The sequence below is a fragment of the Eleutherodactylus coqui genome, chromosome 3 (genome assembly GCF_035609145.1).
Source record: "Eleutherodactylus coqui strain aEleCoq1 chromosome 3, aEleCoq1.hap1, whole genome shotgun sequence".
In the NCBI taxonomy this organism is placed as follows: domain Eukaryota; kingdom Metazoa; phylum Chordata; class Amphibia; order Anura; family Eleutherodactylidae; genus Eleutherodactylus; species Eleutherodactylus coqui.
In genome coordinates, this window is record NC_089839.1 from 107,679,895 (window position 1) to 107,700,600 (window position 20,706).

General features: G+C 45.1%; 1 protein-coding gene across 2 annotated transcripts in view; it reads left to right on the forward strand.

Moving 5' to 3' along the window:
- ADGB (androglobin) overlaps positions 1-20,706 on the forward strand; it is a 243,210-nt gene that overhangs the window by 184,952 nt on the left and 37,552 nt on the right. For both annotated transcript variants that reach the window (XM_066595947.1, XM_066595948.1), the window contains exon 30: positions 8,577-8,770. In XM_066595947.1, coding sequence (XP_066452044.1) covers positions 8,577-8,770 — 194 coding nt within the window. The remainder of the gene's footprint in view (positions 1-8,576; positions 8,771-20,706) is intronic.

The following is a 20,706-nucleotide window of genomic DNA, read 5'->3' on the forward strand; positions in this document are numbered from 1 at the left end:
GAGCTCGTGTGCTAAGCTCCTGCCCCCACTCTGCCCCTATCTTTTCTGGCCAGCATAAAAACACCTGACTGGAATGCTCTCGTATGCGCTATCTTTGCAGGCCGGCCGTTTTTAGATGGGCAGCGTATATGGGCTGGCCGTGAAAACGAGGCGATATACACTTGTGTAAATGAAGCCTGAGACTGAGAATGTAGTGTCTATACAGTGCACATACAGTGATATATTAGGAGACTATGTGCTCCACAAAACTATTTGTAGACAGGAAAGCAAGGCTTCAAGGGTATTCTTGGTTGTATTTCATCACAGTAGTCCACAGGACAGATATTGTTGGTAAGGTCAGCTGTCACAGGGTGGAACTACATATATTAAATGTACCGTATGTTAGCATTAAGAAAAGGAGAAAATGTTACCAGCTTGAAAAATTATGTAAAATGCTCACATTTTTCTAAACAGCTTGTTGTACAAATTCTAGCAAAAGTGCTTGCTATCCTACGCACAGCAGCTGAGCATGCTGGGCAGGAGCAGAGCGGAGAAACACTGCTCATCCAAGAGATGCAGAAGATAGAATTTTCTATCTGTCAGATCATTAGTATCAGAAACTAATGACAATGAGATCATAAAGCACTGTGTAAGTCAATAGGAATTCTGACTACGATTAACCCATTCACTACCCTACACCACCAGAAATTTTGAAATGACAAGAAACTAACAATCAGTGGGTAAGCAACACTTACACTTTTAGGCCTTAGTCAGACGGGCATTTTTTCGCGCGATTTGCGGATCGCATGACGGATGCGCATCCGCAAATCGCGTGACCGATGCCCGAAAATCGCCCGAAAATCTGCTCCTAGCCGCGTTTCATTAGAAACGGGCTGGAGCTGTCCAGCGCATTGCATTCAATGGAGCCGGCAATACAGCCGACTCCATTGAAAGCAATGCGCTGCGGGCGAGTGTGGGATGAATTGTCGGGAAGGGCTTAAATATATCTAAGCCCTTCCCTGCAATTCATCCAGAAAAGTGTTAAAATAAAAAAGATATACATACTCACCTGCTCCCGGCAGCCGGAGTTCCGCGCAGCCGGCCTGCAGTGGGTGTGAAGGGGGTGTGAGTCAGACCTGCCCCCTGATTGGCTCAGGTGCGATCTGCGATTTCTGTTCTATAATTTATCGGACGAGCGCATAAAAAGCGCTCATGTGTCCGATACCATTGCAAAGCAATGGTTTTAAAAAATCGCCGGACGCATGCGCATGCGCAAATCGCGCAAAAAAACGCCCGTCTGACTAATGCCTTAAAAAAAATTAATCAGAAAAAAAATTTATTATTGCATTTTCTAAGGCCGGGCTCACACTGCCGTAATTTGCTGCGTACCGCGCACTAGAGACGCGCAAGAATGTAGCAAGTACCCAATTATATGCGTAATTGTTGCATGCCACCAATCCCCATGCATAGCAACACAATATGTAAGGACAAAAAAAGACATATGTCCATCCAGTTCAGCCTATAACCCACCCCCAAATGTTGTTCCAGAGGAAGGCAAAAAAATCAATGAGATAGAAGCCAATTATCCCCATTTAAGGGAAAAAATCCTTTCTGACTCCAATCTGGCAATCAGATATAATCCGCAATAATCCCTGGATCACCGAATCTTCTGAAGTAATTAATAATTACAGCATGTAATATTGTAACACTCAAGAAAGGTGTCTAGACACCTCTTGTAATCTTTACGAGCCAAGATAGAACATGCTGCGATTTTATTTTGTGTGTGTGTACTTTATGCAATTCTTGTGAGCAGCAACATGAGAACGTATGGGGGATTGGTACTGCATATTAGTGCAAATCCTGCACACATAATATACTGTGACTTTAGGCCCGTGTGAGTCCAGCCTTAGGATGCCTTCACCCTTGCGATCGCGATATCACTGCGTTTTAAAGGTGAATATCAATAGGACTTTTTAATGTTAAAAATGTGTAGTACAAAAATTGCAAGTTTGTGCTTTGTGATTTTTGTGCGATGCGTTTTTAACATTAGAAAGTCCTTTACATTTGCTTTAAAAAAAATGCAGTGATATCGCGATCGCAAGGGTGAAGGCGCCCATACAGTTATATGAAATAATTGCTTCCTTTGATAATGACACCAACTAGTTTTGGAAAATATATTTCACTATGTACATGGAGCATTGTAAAGTGAATAGACAAAATGTTTATTACTACTTTCAAAAGTTTGAAAAAAAAATAATGTAACAGTGCCACCTGCTGTGCCCATTAATTTTAGGAAAAAAAAGTTTTCTATAAAGGCTTGTTCACATCATCATTAGGCAGTTCCGTTATCTGCACCCCTTGGCTGAATGGTTCTGTCTTATGATAGAAAACGAATGGCACCAAGTGGACCCTCATTGACTGTAATGGACTCCATTCAATTTTTGGCCAGCAGTGCCGCATTTTGCCTGAATATACAGCACAAAATAGTGCTGCTGGTTGCAATATTTTGTGCTATTTTCTAGTGGAAATTAACAACAGAGGTTCCGAACAACACTGATGTGAAAAAACCCTAATTATTATTTAATGAAATAGAATTAGTCATTAAATAAAACATAGAAAATGATAGCATTAAGCATTTATTCTTTCACTCATTTTACATTAAATTGTGACAATGGTATTGCTGTAGATTTAAAGCCCATTTAGACACAACGATTATCGCTCAAGATTCGCTCAAAACGGTCTTTTGAGCAATAATCGTAGTGTATAAACGCGCGCCCATCGTGCATTTTTCGTTACCTATTCGTTCATCGTTGTCTTTCAGTCTGCTTAAAATCCATCGGTCAGCAGATCGCTTTTCGTTTGGTTTAAATGACATTCGTTCAGCGATTTGAAGGGAGTGTTTAATCGTTTGGCGGGGCGTACATTTAGCCGGCTAAAAGCAGAGCGATTGGCTGTCGGGAGGACAAAGCTTCAATTTTAACACGCCCACCTAGTGCTCAACCATTGACTGTGCCGTTGTGACTACCTTGCAAGCAGCAACCAAGACCAATTAAAAATTTATTTGCCTTTTTAAACAGACGTGCCAAGGTCTCGGATTCACTGATTATTTTTATTTAGGCTTGCACAGATTTCTGAGCCGGAGATTATTTACATTCCAATGACAAAATACTATCGTTTGTACCACCTAGTTTTTTTCAAATCTTTCGCAATTCCTTAACATAGATCGCCTATTATAGGCATCTTTGTTTTACTTTTATATTAAAGGCATTTCATTTCTTTCTGCCACTGCTAAACAGCTGGGCTTTTATTAAAGACAAGATAAGCGCAGCCATGATTTTCACGAGCCAATACAAAGAAGGTCTTTGTTTCCCTTCACTAAATGCACACGCCTTTCAAAAAAAATATGGCTCAATTATCGTTTAATTATCGTTTAATGCAAATGATACACAATGATAATCTAACAACTAAAAGTCCCTGCCGCTACGTCCATTCTCCAACGATTTTCGTTAGGTTAAAACGTCCATCTTTAAAATCAAAACCATCGCTCACTTTTGATTGTTATAACAAATTTTGAGCAATAATGGTTGCGTCTAAATGGTCCCTAAGTTATTTACTTATCTAAGCCACAAGCACTAGAGTCTACTTCCTAAGGCCTCATGTCCACGGGGAAAATCAGGCCCGCTACGGATTCTACATGGAGAATCCGTAGCGGGACCCTCCTGCCCTGCGGAAATGAGCGCTTAAAATAGGAATTAATAAGAATTAACTCACCCGCAGCGGACCGGGCACCTCTTCTCTTCCTCACGGCCAGATCTTCTTTCTTCAGCCGGCGGATGTACTCGGCACGGCGTGGGTGTGGCAGCGTAGAAAAGTACAGTAGAATGTGCGGATATCCCGGTAGAGCGCTCCCTTCACAGCGCAATTACGTCACGCTATGGCAAGCGCATCTACTCCTACACTTGTCTGCAGCAGCCCTAAGCCTCATGTCCACGGGGAAAATCAGGCACGCTATGGATTCTACATGGAGAATCCGTAGCGGGTCCCTCCTGCCCCGTGGACATGAGCGCTTAAAATAAGAATTTAAAAGGATTAACTTACCCGCAGTGGGTCGGGCACGTCTTCTCTTCCTCACGGCCGGATCTTCTTTCTTCGGCCGGGCACATCCGCCGAGCTGAAGCAAGAAAGATCCGGCCGTGAGGAAGACGTGCCCGGCCCGCTGCGGGTAAGTTATTTTTATTTTAGGTCTCCCGCGGATCCGGATGGCTTCCATAGGCTTCAATAGAAGCCTGCGGGAGCCGTCCCCGCGGGAGACCCGCACAAAAATGGAGCATGTCACGTTTTTTTACATGCTCCATTTTTTTTAAATTTACTTTTATTGACCATCCACAGGTATTTATCTAACCGCAGGTGGTCATTGCATCCCTATGTGATGTGGATCCGCGGACGAGAGAGGAGTTAAAATCCGCTGCGGATTTTAATTCTTCTTTTGCCCGTGGACATGAGGCCTAAGGCTTCTTTCCAACGAGCGTATATCAGCCAGCCGTTTTCACGGCTGGCCCGATACACGCTATGTTGGGAGAGATTAAATTGGTGAATGGGCGCACAAATCAAATGTTTGTGCGTCCGTCCAGACGGCATGAATCCCGGCGCCTATGCGCCGAGACTACCATGCCGTCGTCCGTTTTCCCTCGCTCCCCATCGCAGGCTCACCTCTCTTCTCCTCCCCGCTCGTTCTTTGCAATGGGAGGGGCGGGATGGGGGCGAAGCTAAGTGCTATCCCGTCCCGCCTCTTCCCATTGCTGGCTATGGACAAGGTGTGGGAAGAGGGTGGGAGCTTAACTCTGCTCGTGTACCGCCCCTTGTCCACAGCCAGCAATGGGAGGAGGCGAGACATTGCTTAGCTCCACCTCCGCCCCACCCCCTCCCATTGCAGAGAGCCAGCGGAGAGGAGAGGTGAGCCTGCATGGGGGGGAGGAGAGTAGAGAGAGGGTGTTTAGCAGCCATGTTGCTAAACTCCCTCCCACCTGCTGCCGCTGCTATGGTCTCCCATATGAGCCCATGCAGTGGCTGACGTATTCCGGCTCAAAAGATACTTCCAGGACTATCTTTTGGGCCCGACATTTTTACGTCTCAGGAATACGGCCATGTGATCTGATGCATTGGAATCCAATGCATCAGATCACAGCATATTTCAGCTGGCCATGAAATCGGCCATTTGATATACGCTCGTGGGAAAAAAGCCTCGGAAGCAAATTAACTCATGTTTAAAGTGACCTTCTGGCTACCTTCATACTTTCTATATCCGCTGTGGGCTTTCTGAAGCAGAAAACTCGCAGCATATACTCAGGAAAACAGCAGAGATTAAATCCCCACCAAAATGCTGCCGATTTGGCCACTTTTTTTTTGTACAGATCTATTTCAGAATTTAACTCTTGCATAGCAAGGGTTGAATTCCACAAAGAAATTTGCAGCATAAATAGACACACTGCGGATTCGTTGCTGAAAATTTCCACATCCTGTGAAGGAGATTTTTTAAATCCACTCCACATGGCTTGTACTGCAAATGCTGCTTAATTTCTACAGTTCCACGAGCAGAAATTCCGTAGCATTTTCTGCCCATGTGAAAGCAGTCTTTGGGAAACACCTGAAGATCCTGCTAATGTCTTGGGGGAAGTTGCACACCCACCCCTCTAAGTTATAATTTCTCTAATGTAGTGGTCCATTGGGGTCTTCAAACTGGTACTTTCTTCAGCATAGGCTGAGCGCACATTAGAGTGAGGAGCAGCAATTGTTATAACCTGCCCAAGAGCAATTCTATACCAAGGTTTTCAGACATTCCCCTGAGGGTCACTAAGGCTAAGTTTACGCATGGTGATTTTGCTGTGGGTTTATTTGTAAAGTAAGGCCGCCTGCACATGGGCGGAAATCACGCGACGGGATTTCCCACGGGATTTCCGCCACTGAAAGCCTGCATAGGAGTGCATTACAATATGCACTCCTATGCAGACGGCCGCAGTTTAGCCGCGCGAAATCTCGCACGGAAAACAAACCGCGGCATGTCCTATTTCTGTGTGGGGCTCGCAGAGCCCCCTCAGAAACGTCACTCACCCGGCCGCTGGCTCCGTTCTGCGCATGCGCCGGCTGCCCGGCAGCCGGCACATGAAAGAGCCGGAGCCGCCGGGCGCGGATAAGTGCGCTCCTCCCTGCAGGCGCTATGGTCGGGTCCCGCGGCGAGAATTCTCGCCGCCGGATCCGACCCGCTCGTCTGCAGGCGGCCTAAGGCTTATTCCAGTCTTTTGGGGTTTCCATTGTTTTTGAATGCAAAAATGGTATAGTCCGCAGACATTTCTTGCCACCAACAATAATGGAAGCCTAATGGGCGCAGTTATTTCTAAAGGGAACCCGTCTTTAAGACAGCATAAAGTAGTGACAGACACACTGATTTCAGTGGTCTGTCACTTATGGGTTAAAGTGCAGAAGCTTGCCAGAACTTACAGGTTTGTCCAGAAGTGCGGCTGGAGATGAGTCCTGTTTATCCGTCATCTGCCTCTGACCTTGGCCACCCTCCATGAGTGACAAATTTTGGCTATTACTGTGTATATAGTGCTAATCAGGAGAAGAGTCTCATGAATAAGCAGGTCTCATCTTGGCTGCACTCCTGGATAGGGCCTCATTCACACGGGCAATGTGCTTTGGCGCCAGCTGCATTGTGGCCAAAAATCGCATCTGTGAAGAATAGCCTGGAATTGAATCCAGAGATTAATTAGCGTTTTCTCGTCCATTTACAAGGGTATATCACATGAATGATATGCTGCTGCAAAAATCCTCAGAATGACTTGTAATGCTTAAATAGAGACAGTTGTCTTCTTTTCCGATGGCTGGATGCAGGTAAACTCCCTTCCCCTTCCCTTTTTTTCAGCTCTTGTAGGTGTCTATGGGAGCCTTTAGTGTTTTTTTGGGGTCAAAAGATAGGTCAAGACTAGAGAAGAGTGAGCACACTCGGTAAGGTCAGTTACTCAAGTACTTCTCGGGTAACTGCCTTCTCCGAGCATGTTTGGGAGGCGGCGGCTGTGAGCGGGGGGGGCGGCGAGGGGGAGAGAGATCTCTCTCACTCTCCCCCCCCCCCCGCTGCCCCCCCGAGCACGTTCTGACGAGAAGGCAGTTACTCAAGAAGAGCAATGCTCGCTCGAGTAACTGACGTTACCGAGCGTGCGCGCTCATCTCTAGTCAAGACCTATCTTTTGACACATCGTGAAGAATTGGTGACCAAAAACAGTTGCCGATCTCACATTTTAATGGTACAATTTTTTTCACATGCCCGAAAATTGCCCTTGTGAATGAATGTATTGGAATCCAATGCTTCACATAGTTGTGATTTTTTTCTGATGTTTTATCACAGCTAAATAGCCATGAAAGAAGTACAGTATCTTGTGTCAACGAGGCCTAAACCTGTAAGATCTGAGAAACTACTGCACTTTAACCCATAACTGACAGACCACTAAAATCCAGTGAGGACAGTATAAAGAACATGACACGTTCCCTGTAAATGCCTGGATGAAGAGCATAACAGACACTGAATAAAGGTAGACATCTGTGAAAGAATCAATCTGCCGATTCAGATTTTTTGGTTGTTTTTTAACATACTAACATAGTATGTAAGGCCGAATGAAGACCATGTCCATCTAGTCCAGCCTGTTTATCCTCCTATGTTGTTGATCCAGAGGAAGGCAAAAAACCCCAAGAGGCAGAAGTCAATTAGCCCTTTTGAGGGGAAAAGTCCTTACTGACTCCCTAATGGCAATCAGACTAATCCCTGGATCAACCCCATAATAGTTCCTACCTGCCTGTATACCCAGATTAACAATTAACCTAAGATTTATATCCTGTAATATCCTTCTGCTCCAGAAAGACATCAAGTCCCCTTTTAACCGCCTCTATGGATTTTGGCATCACCACGTCCTCAGGCAGAGAGTTCCACAGTCTCACTGCTCTTACAGTAAAGAACCCCTTTCTGTGTTGGTGATGAAACCTGCTTTCTTCTAGACGTAGCGGATGCCCTCTTGTTACCGACGTAGTCCTGGGTATAAACAGATCATGGGAGAGATCCTTGTATTGTCCCCTCATGTATTTATACATGGTTATTTGATCGTCCCTTAACCATCTTTTTTCCAGGTTAAATAATCCTAATTTTGATAGCCTCTCTGGATATTCTAGTTCTCTCGTTCCATGTATTAGTTTAGTTGCCTTTTTTTGAACCCCCTCAAGCACTGTAACATCTTTCCTGAGCACCGGTGTCCAGAACTGTACGCAGTATTCCATGTGAGGCCTGACAAGTGCCTTATATAGTGGTAGAATTGGTGCAATCATTAACTTGTATAGGCATGGGTCTACAAAAAGATGACATCAGTAGAAGTCCAGCCCTGGTTGTAGCACAAGAAAGCGATATATTGATGAATCTACCAATTTTCCTGAATGCTTATGAATTTAAATGGATGTTTTAAACTGAATTAAATATTTAGCCCATGAAAGTCTAATGCACATGTTTTATCTTTTCAGATTTCTTTCAGCACTAACTGAATCTTTTCCCTCCTATTTAGTAAATGTGGAGAAGAATGAGGAAATTACAGCTGAGACACACAACAGCTCGGAAAACCTGAAATCTGCAAGCACTTCAAAGACTGCCAGAAAGAGCAAAGAAAAAATAGCAGAGAAATCTGAAAAAGAGAGGTCTGGTAAAGACAAGGATAGAGAGAGACTCCAGTCAGCGCCTACTTCTAGACCTGAATCACAGGTAAGAATATTAGATTTCCTTTGCTTCTCGCTTTGAGGTCTCTGAACCCCCTCACAGTGAGGAGGAGATTAAATGGCACAGCCCTTGCGCATGCGCGGCACCACTGCATTCGTTTTCAATGTGACTGCCCACAGATGGCTAACTGCTTGTACTTGTGGGAGATGTCCGATATGTTCACCATTTTGTATGTATTTTCTGTTGTCAACTGTGAATATACTGTATTTTGTCTATGGTCTAATCCTCTGGGGGAAGGGAACATCACCCCCCCCCCCCACACCTCCACAAGAATTGGAGGAGCAGTCTCTGTGTCCATAAACTGGTCAAACCGGTTCTAACTGGCAAAAGCCTATCTAGGAATGTCTCTTGGACAAGCAGAGAGGAGAAACAGGATGTTCTTCTCATGAGACCAAATTCCAGAATGAACTGAGCGTGCTCACCGTAGTTCCTCCCAGATGGATGGAATCACAAGCTACTTCACAAATACCTCCCTCTGAGAATGACCTATCAGCTCACTAAATAATGTAACTGTATCCTAAATTACTTAACTTCCTGTGTTTAAACATTTAAAACTTTTACGCGTGTTAATAAAGGCAGACGCTTTTTGGGACACATGATGGTCAGATGTGTGGTCTTTGAAAGGCTCTCCAGGCCTGCACATATTATCTAATTTGAAACACACAGTATATCTGAAATAGCGAATTTTGCGCTAACATACTTGACTACTTCCGCCAGCCCCATTGAAATGAATGAAGTAGCACTGCACATGTATGACCGTTGCTCCATTTAATCTCATGTACTGCGGGTGGGTGCAGCAAGCCCACAGTGATGAGAAGAGGGGAATATGGGGCAATTGTTCTTGAGATCGGTGGGGCTCTCACTGCTGAGACCCCCAACAATCACACTTTTATATCCTACCCTGTGGATATATAATAGAAATTCTTGTTGATTAGACCTCTTTAAAAGGGTTCTTCAGGATCATTTTAACTGTTTTCAATAACATGATGCATGCTATTGGTTTTAATATTTCGTTTGCTTTTTATTTGCCTTCATCCTTCATTTTTACTGATATCACATCCATTAATTTTCCACTGCCATCTGTGAGTGGCAAAAGGAGTAGAAGCTTAGTATTGTGGAAATGGGTGCATGCGTGATTACGGCCGTATGTGTCTGTGTTATCCATGTGCGTGCATTGTGGATCAGGGCTGTAGAGTCGGGGAATGGCAGGAGTGGAAGTGAAACCACAGGAAATCATGCTTGTAATGAACAAGATACTGCGGGTGCAGAGCAAGCGGCAGGTAAAATGTGAAAAGGAGGTGACTGCTATATTTATTATATACACATATTATATACCATGTTTCCCCGAATATAAGCCCTAGCCTGATTTTTTCTGGATTTTCGGGGTGGCTTGAAATATAAGCCCTACCCCAAATAAAAGCCCCAGTTACATTACATTTTTAAAAAATGAATACATTACCTAGCAGGCTCGGTCCAGGTCCCTCCTGCTGCTCTGCAGAACTCTGGCGCAGTTCTCTCAGTACTAGGCCACTCATACAAGATCACTTCCTGGTTACGGGATTCATAAATCCTGCCTCCAGGAAGCAATGGCTGTGATTGGTTTATCCAGCACTGCATTGATTGGCTGAGCAGTGCTCGAAGAACCAATCACAGCTATCGCGTTGTGAAGGCAGGATTCATGAATTGGCTGAGCCGCAGCCAATGCATGAATCCGGCCAGGCAAAATGTCTGTGTATTGTGCGTAAATACATCCATGTAAAGGAGTCCTTGAAGGCCCCTTTTACACTGCAAGATAAATTGGAAGGTGCGGGCAACCAGCAGTGAGCTAGTGATTGTATATCGCTCATTTTGCATGCATTTACACTGAACAATAATTGGCTAGTTTTGATTGTTCTTTGAATCATAACTGGCCGCTAGTCAACCTTCTGCCACTTCTTTTTATTCCTTTTTATGCAACAAATCTTTAAGATGTCTGTTAATACCGAAAGATTTGCAACAGATGAACAATGATTTTTAGATCTGCATGTAACATCTTACATTTTATCGCTGATTGTTCAGTAGCTGCACGTATTTACCCCTAAGGCCTCTTTCACACGACCGTATGTGTTTTTACATTCGTCCGTATGCACTGAAAAATCGTATGAATGAAGAATAGCTGCGATCAAGTCCTGATCTTTAGCCGTGTATTTTCTGCCGTTCACACGGGCAGCTGCATCATATCGTCAAAGCAATACGCTGCAACGCAGAAATCCCTTGGTCGGCATAAATCCTCGGAATGACTGCTAATGCTTAAATAGAGCCAACTGCGAGGAAAAATCGCAGCTGAAAATCGCTGGCGTTTTGGCGATTTTCAGTCATGATTTTTTCTTGCAGCTCAAAATCACCAATGTAAATAAATGCATTGGAATCCAAGGCTTTACATGGTTGCGATTTTCCAGCTATGTTTGCGCACAGTCTGAATGAGGCCAGAATGTGCAATAAGGCTGCAAAGAGAGTAAGACTAAGGCCTCATGTCCACGGGCAAAAGAAGAATTAAAATCCGCAGCGGATTTTAACTCTTCTCCCGCCCGTGGATCCGCACCCCCTAGGGATGCATTGACCACCCGCGGGTTGATAAATACCCGCGGATGGTCAATAAAAGTGAATTTAAAAAAATGGAGCATGTAAAAAAACGCGACATGCTCCATTTTCGTGCGGGTCTCCCGTGGGGACGGCTTCCGCAGGCTTCTATTTAAGCCTATGGAAGCCGTCCGGATCCGCGGGAGACCTAAAATAAGAATAACTTACCCGCAGCGGGCCGGGCACGTCTTCTCTTCCTCACGGCCGGATCTTTCTTGCTTCGGCTCGGCGGATGTGCCCGGTGCATGGGCGCGGCACGCCGCCGACGTGCCGCCGGCCTGCCGAGTTCATCCGCCGGCCGAAGAAAGAAGATCCGGCCGTGAGGAAGAGAAGACGTGCCCGGCCCACTGTGGGTAAGTTAATCCTTTTAAATTCTTATTTTAAGCGCTCATGTCCGCGGGGCAGGAGGGACCCGCTATGGATTCTCCATGTAGAATCCGTAGCGTGCCTGATTTTCCCCGTGCACATGAGGCCTTAGGGCTGCTGCAGACAAGTGTAGGAGTAGATGCGCTTGCCATAGCGTGACATAATTGTGCTGTGAAGGGAGCGCTCTACCGGGATATCCGCGCATTCTACTGTACTTTTCTACGCTGCCATACCCGCGCCATGATTGAACAGGCTGAGCAGCGTAAGGCTGGTTTCCCACAGCCGAGAAAACCACGTTAAATTTGAGACACAAATCTCGCGCGAATATGAATCCACTTTTTTTGAATGAAGTTATACACATCGTGGCATGCTCTAACTTTTTGCGTGCTCTAACCTTTAATGCTTCGCATGCCATGCGATGTACATGCGAGTGGGATGCGAGATTTCCCAAAGAAATCAATGGGAAACACTTCTAATCCTCTATATGTGTAAATCTTGCGCAAGAGTATCGGAACTTCACAGATGTGCTGCGGGGCGTTTTTTTTACCTGAAAAACGCCTTACATTCGTGGGTAAATCGCACATTGGTGGGCGAGATATCAGGCCAAGTTTCACGGCCCGATATTGCACTCATTCGTGTGTATGTAGTCTAATTAGTCCCCAGTGTTATTGATTAAGACCATGAAATTCCGTAGTTCGGAGTGCGGTTTTGTGTGGACGGGGTGCACAAATGCACACAAAAATAGAGCATGTTGAGTATATTTTCATACATGCCAAAATATTGCCCAAAAACGCTGAATGTGAAGGAACTCATTGAAATCAATGGGTTCTACTCTCTACGGTTTGAACAAGCAATTTTGGGTGCGCGAAAACCCATGTTAACACACATGCTCATCCGCTTGTTACCTTAACATGTAAATGTATAGGAGTTATGTTGCACTTTGTATGCAGCTCATCAATAAATGTTTGCAGCATTTGCTTCAGGTTTAATTAGATTTCCGAGCTGCAGGAATATTTCCATAATTATATTTCCATTTCTTATTTATAGCACATCTACAGATGAATTTGATTTGCTTTATCTTGTATTATTGGCACAAAGTAGTTTGCAGTTTACTCTTTCTGGCTTTCTAATCCCAAAACATACTCTTCATGAAAACTGAGTGAATGCAAATGATATACTTTCAGCATACAATTACCACGGCGATGTTCTGATGTACAAGAAATTTGCATGCTGTGTAATTGTTAGGCAAATGCTGCCACCAAGTGTTCCAGCAGTATTATACCATCTACACGGGGAACCACGCAGATACACCAAGCCCACCGCATAACGGGGGAAACGGAATCCTCTGATTCGGGTGGGCTACCTGTAATGTGACTCTAAGGGCTCAACTGTAAAAGTGTAGGCAACATGGTAAGAAATCCAAGCATACAAGTGTTAAGGCTTTTGGACAGGTCACAGAAAATGAAATCAAATCTACTCAAAAATCACCAAAAAAGGACATAAAAATATGTGCACATGTTGCCGATTCTCTGCAGCAGAAAATCTACACTGAGGCCAACTTCACAAGGGTGAGTGCGATATCATGCCCGATATCGCGCTTGTCAACATGTGATTTTCCAGTGTTTGCGAGGCATCTTTATAACAAAAATGCCCTGCATCACTTTGGAGAAAGAGGATCGTGGAGTGTCTCTAATTGTTTTCAATGGGGAGACCTCGCATTGCACTCACATGCACCTAGCATGCGGTGCGATGCTGCTGCTGGCCCGATTGAGAGCAATGGGCAATACAATGCGGGAAAAAAATTGCTCATGTGTAATACCCCATTCAAAAGAATGGGGTTCATATGAATGCAAGATTTGTGCATCTCGCAACGCACAAATGTCTCGCAAGAATCTCGCCCATGTGACGCCGGCCTTAGTCTTCACACATACGGACATTTCTTTAGATCGCCTCCCATCAGTTCAGGTAAAGTAGTGATCCTACCTCATGGCTTTCTGCAAATGTTTCCCATTGTTTTCAGTGAGAAACCTTGCCTCGCACTTGCGGGCACCTCACACGCTGTGCGATGTGTTTTCCTGCCCCATTGAAAACAATGGCTAATGCGTTCTGAAGAAACGCCCAAGGATATGGCATACTGCGATTTCTTTCCTGCAGCACGATGCAAAAAAAAAATCGTTCATGTATATGACTCTATTTGAAAGAATGAGGTTCATATGCACAAATCTCACAGAATTTTCTTGGTCGTGTGAAAAAGCCCTTGGGGCTACTACAGACGAGCATTAGTGCAAATATGCTCTCTCTTGCGCAATGTATTTGCACAGTGAACAACTCTTTATTGCACTTGTAAAGGCGTATATATATATATATATATATATATATATCTTTCTGTTAGTTCAGCATAGCTGCACATTGGCGCGTGCATAAAATCCTGCTAGCAATATGTCCTGCTGTCATCATTGACCCGCCACTTAAATCCTAAATACGCTGCATGTGTGGCGTGACGCTGTCCTGTGGTGCTTCTCATACTTTCGGGGTTTGTAAGAGAGTAGCTGAGGTTGGAGACGTCTTCTGATGACAAGGATGCTCTTTTGCCTTGGTTGCCGTCATGCTGATTTGGGCAGTCACGTGAGATGGTGGAGGTTGTTCCTGGAAGGCGACTGTTCTGGGTTCATCCTCTGGTGTCCCAGAGTGCCGGACTCTGATCTAATAAATTGGTATGCATCTCCATCTCCACTCGGTGGACCTTCCAAAATGAGATGATCCTAAACAATCTCCAAAACGTTTGCCTGCCTTAACTGCTATTGGCTGTAAAATTTATAACGCCCTGACAGGTGGCAGCAAAATTACGCCATTTTCCACATATGTTTGTGCGGAGTTCGTGTGCATTTGTGTTCCCCATAGACTTCTATGGGGAGCTTTACTGCGAATTGTGGCCAAAAATAGAGCATATTGCGTACTTTTTCTTCTGCTGGAAATACACATGCAAAAACGAGTAATGTAAGAGAATGCATTGAAATCAATCGATTCTAATTAGAGATGAGCAAGCATGCTTGGATAAGTCAGTTGCTCGAGCGAGCCTCGCTTTTCTCGAGTAACTGCATTCTTGTGTAACTGTGCTCGGGGCGGTGGCGGAGGTGAGCGGGGGCGGCGGAGGGTAGCGGGGGGAGAGATCTCTCACTCTCTCTCCGCTACCCCCCGCTATCCCCCACCGGAGCACTCTCGGACAAGAATGCAGTTACTCGAGAAGAGCGAGGCTTGCTCGAGTAACTGACTTATCCGAGCGTGCTCGCTCATCTCTAATTCTAATGTGTGCGGTTTGCGTAAGCGTATTTTTGTGCTCAAAAACATGCACAAATACACCCGTGTGAAGACTCCTTTCACATGGGTGTATTTGCGCATGCAAAATTTGTACACACAATATGCAAGGAATAGAATCCATTGACTTCAATAGGTTCGCTCACATGCACATATTTTCCTATGCATTTCGGTCGCTCAAGAAAAACACAGCATGCTGTATTTTCCTGCTCATTTGTGCACCAAAAGTCCCAATATACCATGTATACTCGAGTATTAGCCAACCCAAGTATAAGCCGAGACAATAAGTTTCACCACAAAAAAACTGGGAAAACTTATTGACTCGAGTATGCGCCTAGCTATACTCGAGTATATACTAGGTAAAAAAATAAAACTCCATACTCACCTCCCTACCAGCGTCTGTGTCTGTGTGACAAGCTGCTTGAATTCTCCCCGCTGTCATCACCTGCCACCCTCTCTGCTTGGCTCTGTCAGTGCTGTGTAAGTAAGTGCTGTGATTGGATTGAGCACCAGCCAATCACAGCTGGAGCTCGATCCAATCACAGTGCTTACTTACACAGCACTGACGGCGGGGGATTTGAAAGCCGAGCAGGGAGATGACAGCGGGGAGAATTCTAAAGCAGCTTGATTGGCTGTGAATGATCGAGCACCGGCTATGATTGGCTGACGCTCGATCCAATCACAGCTCTTATTTACACAGCGCTGACAGCGGGGGATGACAGAGCCGAGCAAAGAGGACATCAGGGGATGACAGCGGAGAGAATTCAAGCAGCCTCAACACCGCCGCTGGAGACACAGATGCCGGCTAGGAGGTGAGTATGGAGGGTTTCTTTTTTAAGCCTTCCCTGACTCGAGTATAAGCCGAGGGGGGCTTTTTCAGCACAGAAAAATGTGCTGAAAAACTAGGCTTATACTCGAGTATATACAGTAAGTCAATAGGAGATAAATAAATACGTGTGCAATACGCTAGGAGATGTGTGATAAGCTGCATAATTTCGTTGGAAAAAGAACACATCTGGAACTTGGACTAATTAGTCATTTAAATTGGTGCATCTTTGTTTGCCGTGTGTAAATGAACATGCCTTGCAGACACAAAAAGTACAGTAAAATATGCAGATATGCGAGCAAAAATGTCTCATTCAGTGCGCCAAAATGTCGCGCTGAGGTGCGCACAAATGCGAATAAACTTGTGTGAAGTGGGCCTAAATCTCTATTAAAATCCGCACTAAATGGTGCAGACTTCGCTGTGGATTTCACCCGTCCGTTTGAAGCAGTGAAATCTGCAGTGAAAATCAACCACATAAATTGACCATCTGTGGACGTACAATCTGCAGCGCAGGTCAGTTTATGCTGCTGATTTTCTGCAACGTATGTGGACGCGATTTCTTAATATCCCATTCACAATGCCTGATTTCTGCTGAAAATCCGCAATATTTCTAGTCCGTGTGAGCATACGCTAAGGTCGGTTTCCCGCAAACGTATTCCGACTGCATTTGCGTATCTGTAAGGCTGATGAGTGTCCCTGTCTGACTGCAGCGCTGAGCATCATAAATGCTGCTGGAATACATTAGTGTGAAATGGTCATACTGATGCAAACAACAATTCCCAGCGGAGTGCAAAAAAGGTGAAATGTTATATGGGGAGGGGCACAGGTGCATAATACTGATGAAATGCCACTCCCACATCTACCACTCATGAGAGCGTGGCTACTTAGTATTAGGGTGCCTTCACTTAGGTTGTAAGTACTGTGGAAAATCCACAGCATTTACAGTATAAGCCACATGGAGGAGGTTTCAAAAATTTCCTTTACATGGAGGAGAAAATTTCCGCACTGAATCCACAACATCTTTTAAAAACACTGCAGATACTAATACTAAATGCCAAATCATGCTGCAGATTTCTGCCGTTGAAATACAAAGGTTAAAGCCTGCAGCATATCCGCAACATAAAATGCACCATTCAGGTGCAGATTTGGCCACTGTGTATCTGCGGCATATTTGCTTTGGGTTTTTCACTGCGGAAAGCCTGCAGCGAATGTGCCATGTGTGAAGGCACCTTGGGTCAGGAAGGGTATCGTCGTTTCTTCTTAGGGAGAGCACCTAGAAGGTGTGAGGAGACTTATAAGACCATCTATGCTCCTCTGGGAAATATGCAAATAAAGGAGATGGAACAATACCTCTGCAGCACCACCTAGTGGAAGACAATATTTCTACAAGTCAATGTCAGACTTTTTAAACAAGCCGTGTAACAGTAGCTGGGAAATCTAAGCAAAAGTCAGAATAACTGTCATAGACAGCTGTTTGGAGTGATTGCTCTTCATTAGTGTGCAGTAGGTTTCTGGCTTGACTAGTAGAGGCTTACAGATGTCGGTCGGGAAGGGTATCCTTTCTCTTTAAGGAGAGTACCTAGAAGGAACCTACTGCACACTGATGAGGAGCAATCGCCCTGAAACCGCTGTCTATGTATGGTGATTCTGGCTTTGGCTCACAATTCCCAGTCATTGTTATAAGGATTGTTTAAAAAGTCTGACATTGACTTGCAGGAATGCTGCCTTCCAATATGGGGCACTGCAGAGGTATCGTTCCATCTTCCCGTTTGAAGGAAATTTGATACTTGCACATATAGGGTACTAGACACAAGGTTAAGTGTAGCCACTATGGAAACTTACAGTCTATTAGTGACACCCAAACTGATAGATCAGAAGGACTATCCAGCACTTTCTATGGGACATTTCACACGGGATGGAATTAGTCCGCACAGTCTGTAACACAATGTTATCTCTGTGGGGCTTGAATTCCGCATCTGTTAAAATCCGTGCATCTTTACTTCAAAACCGCAAGATTAAATTCCGCTGTGGAAAAGCTTTCTGCTGTGGAATTATGGAGATCTTGTGGAATTGTTGTTGCAGATTTCTAACATACAGGAGATGCAATTCAGCAATTGAAGTCTGCAGAAAAACTGCTAGAAATTCCAGAGAACACATTCCGCAGTTAAAAACCCAACTAAATCCACAGTGATTGACAAAATCCATGTGAAAGGTCCTTAAGGTTCTTTCACAGCAGCAAATAATCTTGCAATACGCAACACAAGACATGACTTAAAGTGGTTTCCCCACGACTTAAAATTGCTCCACAACCACTCTGTCCTTCCTGGGTGCTGCTGAACAGGACATGTGACTGCTGCAGCCAATCACTGGCTATAGAAGGTCTCTGCTGTGGTCAGTGATTGGCTGTAGTAGTCACATGTCCTGGTCAGCAGCAACCAGGAAGGATAGAGGAAATGTGAAGCAATTTTAAGTTGCGTAAAAACACCTTTAATCTACTACCGTGGAATTCTGCTGCAAAACCAAGCATTTCTACATGTGGATTTTGATGCAGAATTACTGGCAGAATTAGACCATTTTTTTTATTCCACATTAACCCGTTAAGGATCAAGTGCCTTAAATTTTCTGACACTTGATCCTGGGCTTTAGTCCCGTGCCATAGTAAAAATATGGCGTGGGATTAAAGCTCCTGTCCCTGCAATGTAGCAGGAGCATGTTGGGTCCTCAGCTGTTAGTGACTTGGAGGAGAAGCTATAGTTATCTCGCTTGGACAATGAGGGTCCATAGCACTGATGACCATGACCGAGAGCATTGTTCCATTCAGTGTTGATGTCAGAGGAGGTACCATTGCCTATCTGTTGCACCCACGAGCGCCGCAGACGATCATCCGGCAGGGGGTCGTCTCTCGATTTTCCTAGCAATTGCTGCGGTTAGAGCACCGTTGGCCGGGACATTTTTTAACAAGCGTGCAACATGACCAAAAAGTGCCGTGGAAGCCTGTATCTCGCTGTTTCTGATTAGGTCAAACCAATGGACACAGAGAATCTGGCGTTGGCATCACATGTGAAAGGACTCCAGACGCTCAGTGGTTTGTGACAGAAAGGTCCAGGTCTCCGAGCCTTACAATAATATTAGCTTTATGCAGGTCTGGTAAAATCGAATCTTAGTCCTTAGTGTTAAGTTCTGCCTCCACCACAGTTTATCCAGGGACCTCTGGATATCTGGAAGCTCCCTCCCATCAGTGTGCTGAATGCTTCCGAGGTACACAAACTCACTGACAGCATCAACTCTCTGGCGGTTTATGTCTAGGTCTGGAGGGTTTGCGCCAGCTCCTAGATTCTGCGGCTTGTTTTTTTGCCAGGAGATGTGAAGCCCAAGATAAGACGCCTCAAAATTGAACTGTTCCAATGAGTGTCTCAGATTATTAGATGCAACATCCAAGAGTGCAACATTGTCGGCATAGTCCAGGTCGGTGAAGTGGTACTACGGAAGAGTGACCCCATTACATTGGGCAATACACTGAAGAATCCGGTCCATGGACCTGCAGAAGAGTTTGGGAGCCAAAACGCAACCTTGTCGAACACGAGATGAGGTCTCAAAACTAGCAGAGGTTGAACTGTTAATATGGACTTTGGCAGATGTGCCCTGATGCATGTCTTTTAGTAAGTTTAGAAGGGATGTGGGGATGCCAATGCCACGCAATGCCTTACAGAGGACTTCTCTGTTGACCGAGTCGAACGCCGCCTTGAGATCGACATACGCGACAAGGAGCGGTTTGTTAAATTCTCTATGTCTCTGAGTGGAGCCTAAGAGTAAGTATGGTATCCATGGTGGAGCAGCCTGCCGTGAAGCCTGACTGCTGGGGTCTCCACTTGGAGGTCAGGAGTGGTAGAACGTGCGCAAAGACCTTGCCGGGGACTGAAAGGAGCGTTATCGGCCTGTAGCTAGTGCATGCTGTTTTTAGGCACTCGCCCTGTACAAGGGGAAGGATGATGCCCTCCTTCCATTCGACAGGGACTTTCCCAGAAGACCAGATGTGTAGAAATAGCTGATGTAAAGCAACGCTTGTCGGCTCAATTGCACATTTTAGCAGTTCAGGTGTAATGCCATCTGAGCCGGCGGCACGTCCGAATCTAATTTTCTGAATAGCACAACGGACCTCTTCCCGTGACAGAGCATCCGTAGGCACAGAATGGTCATCCACAGCAACGGATGCGAGGTCATCGGGTCATGGCACGGATTAGCCAGTGCATGGTTTAGGGCGGATGAGAAATGTTGACGCCAGCATTGAAGAGTCTCGTCATGGCTGGTACAAGGGCTGCCATCAGATTTGTGGATTGGTATATGCCAGCTGGTCCCTGAGGACCCTTGGATTCTGGCGACTGCTTTGTCTGCTGCTCTCCGATTGTTTGACTTCAGACCCTTCTCACCTTCATCAGCCAGAGCATTATAGTACCACTCCCTGTTTTTCTTGGCCTTTCCCCGGAACACGCCCTTCCGCCTCTTACATTCCGCTTGGTTATTTTTAAGGTGGGCTTTCACCTTCGTTTCAAGGACCTATATAGTGTCATCCGTTAGCCAGGACTGTCTACGGGGACGCCAGTATCCGAGAACAGTCTTTGCGGTTTCATGAATAGCATCTCTTGTGACATTCCAAGCCTCCTCTGGTTCATCTTGGAGATTGCCCAGAGCGTGGAACTGATTTTCAATTGCGATATTGTATTGACATTCAAGTGCTGGATTTTCCCTAGGGGCGTCAATATTTAATGAAGGTTGGGATCTGGTCTTATGGGGCGGA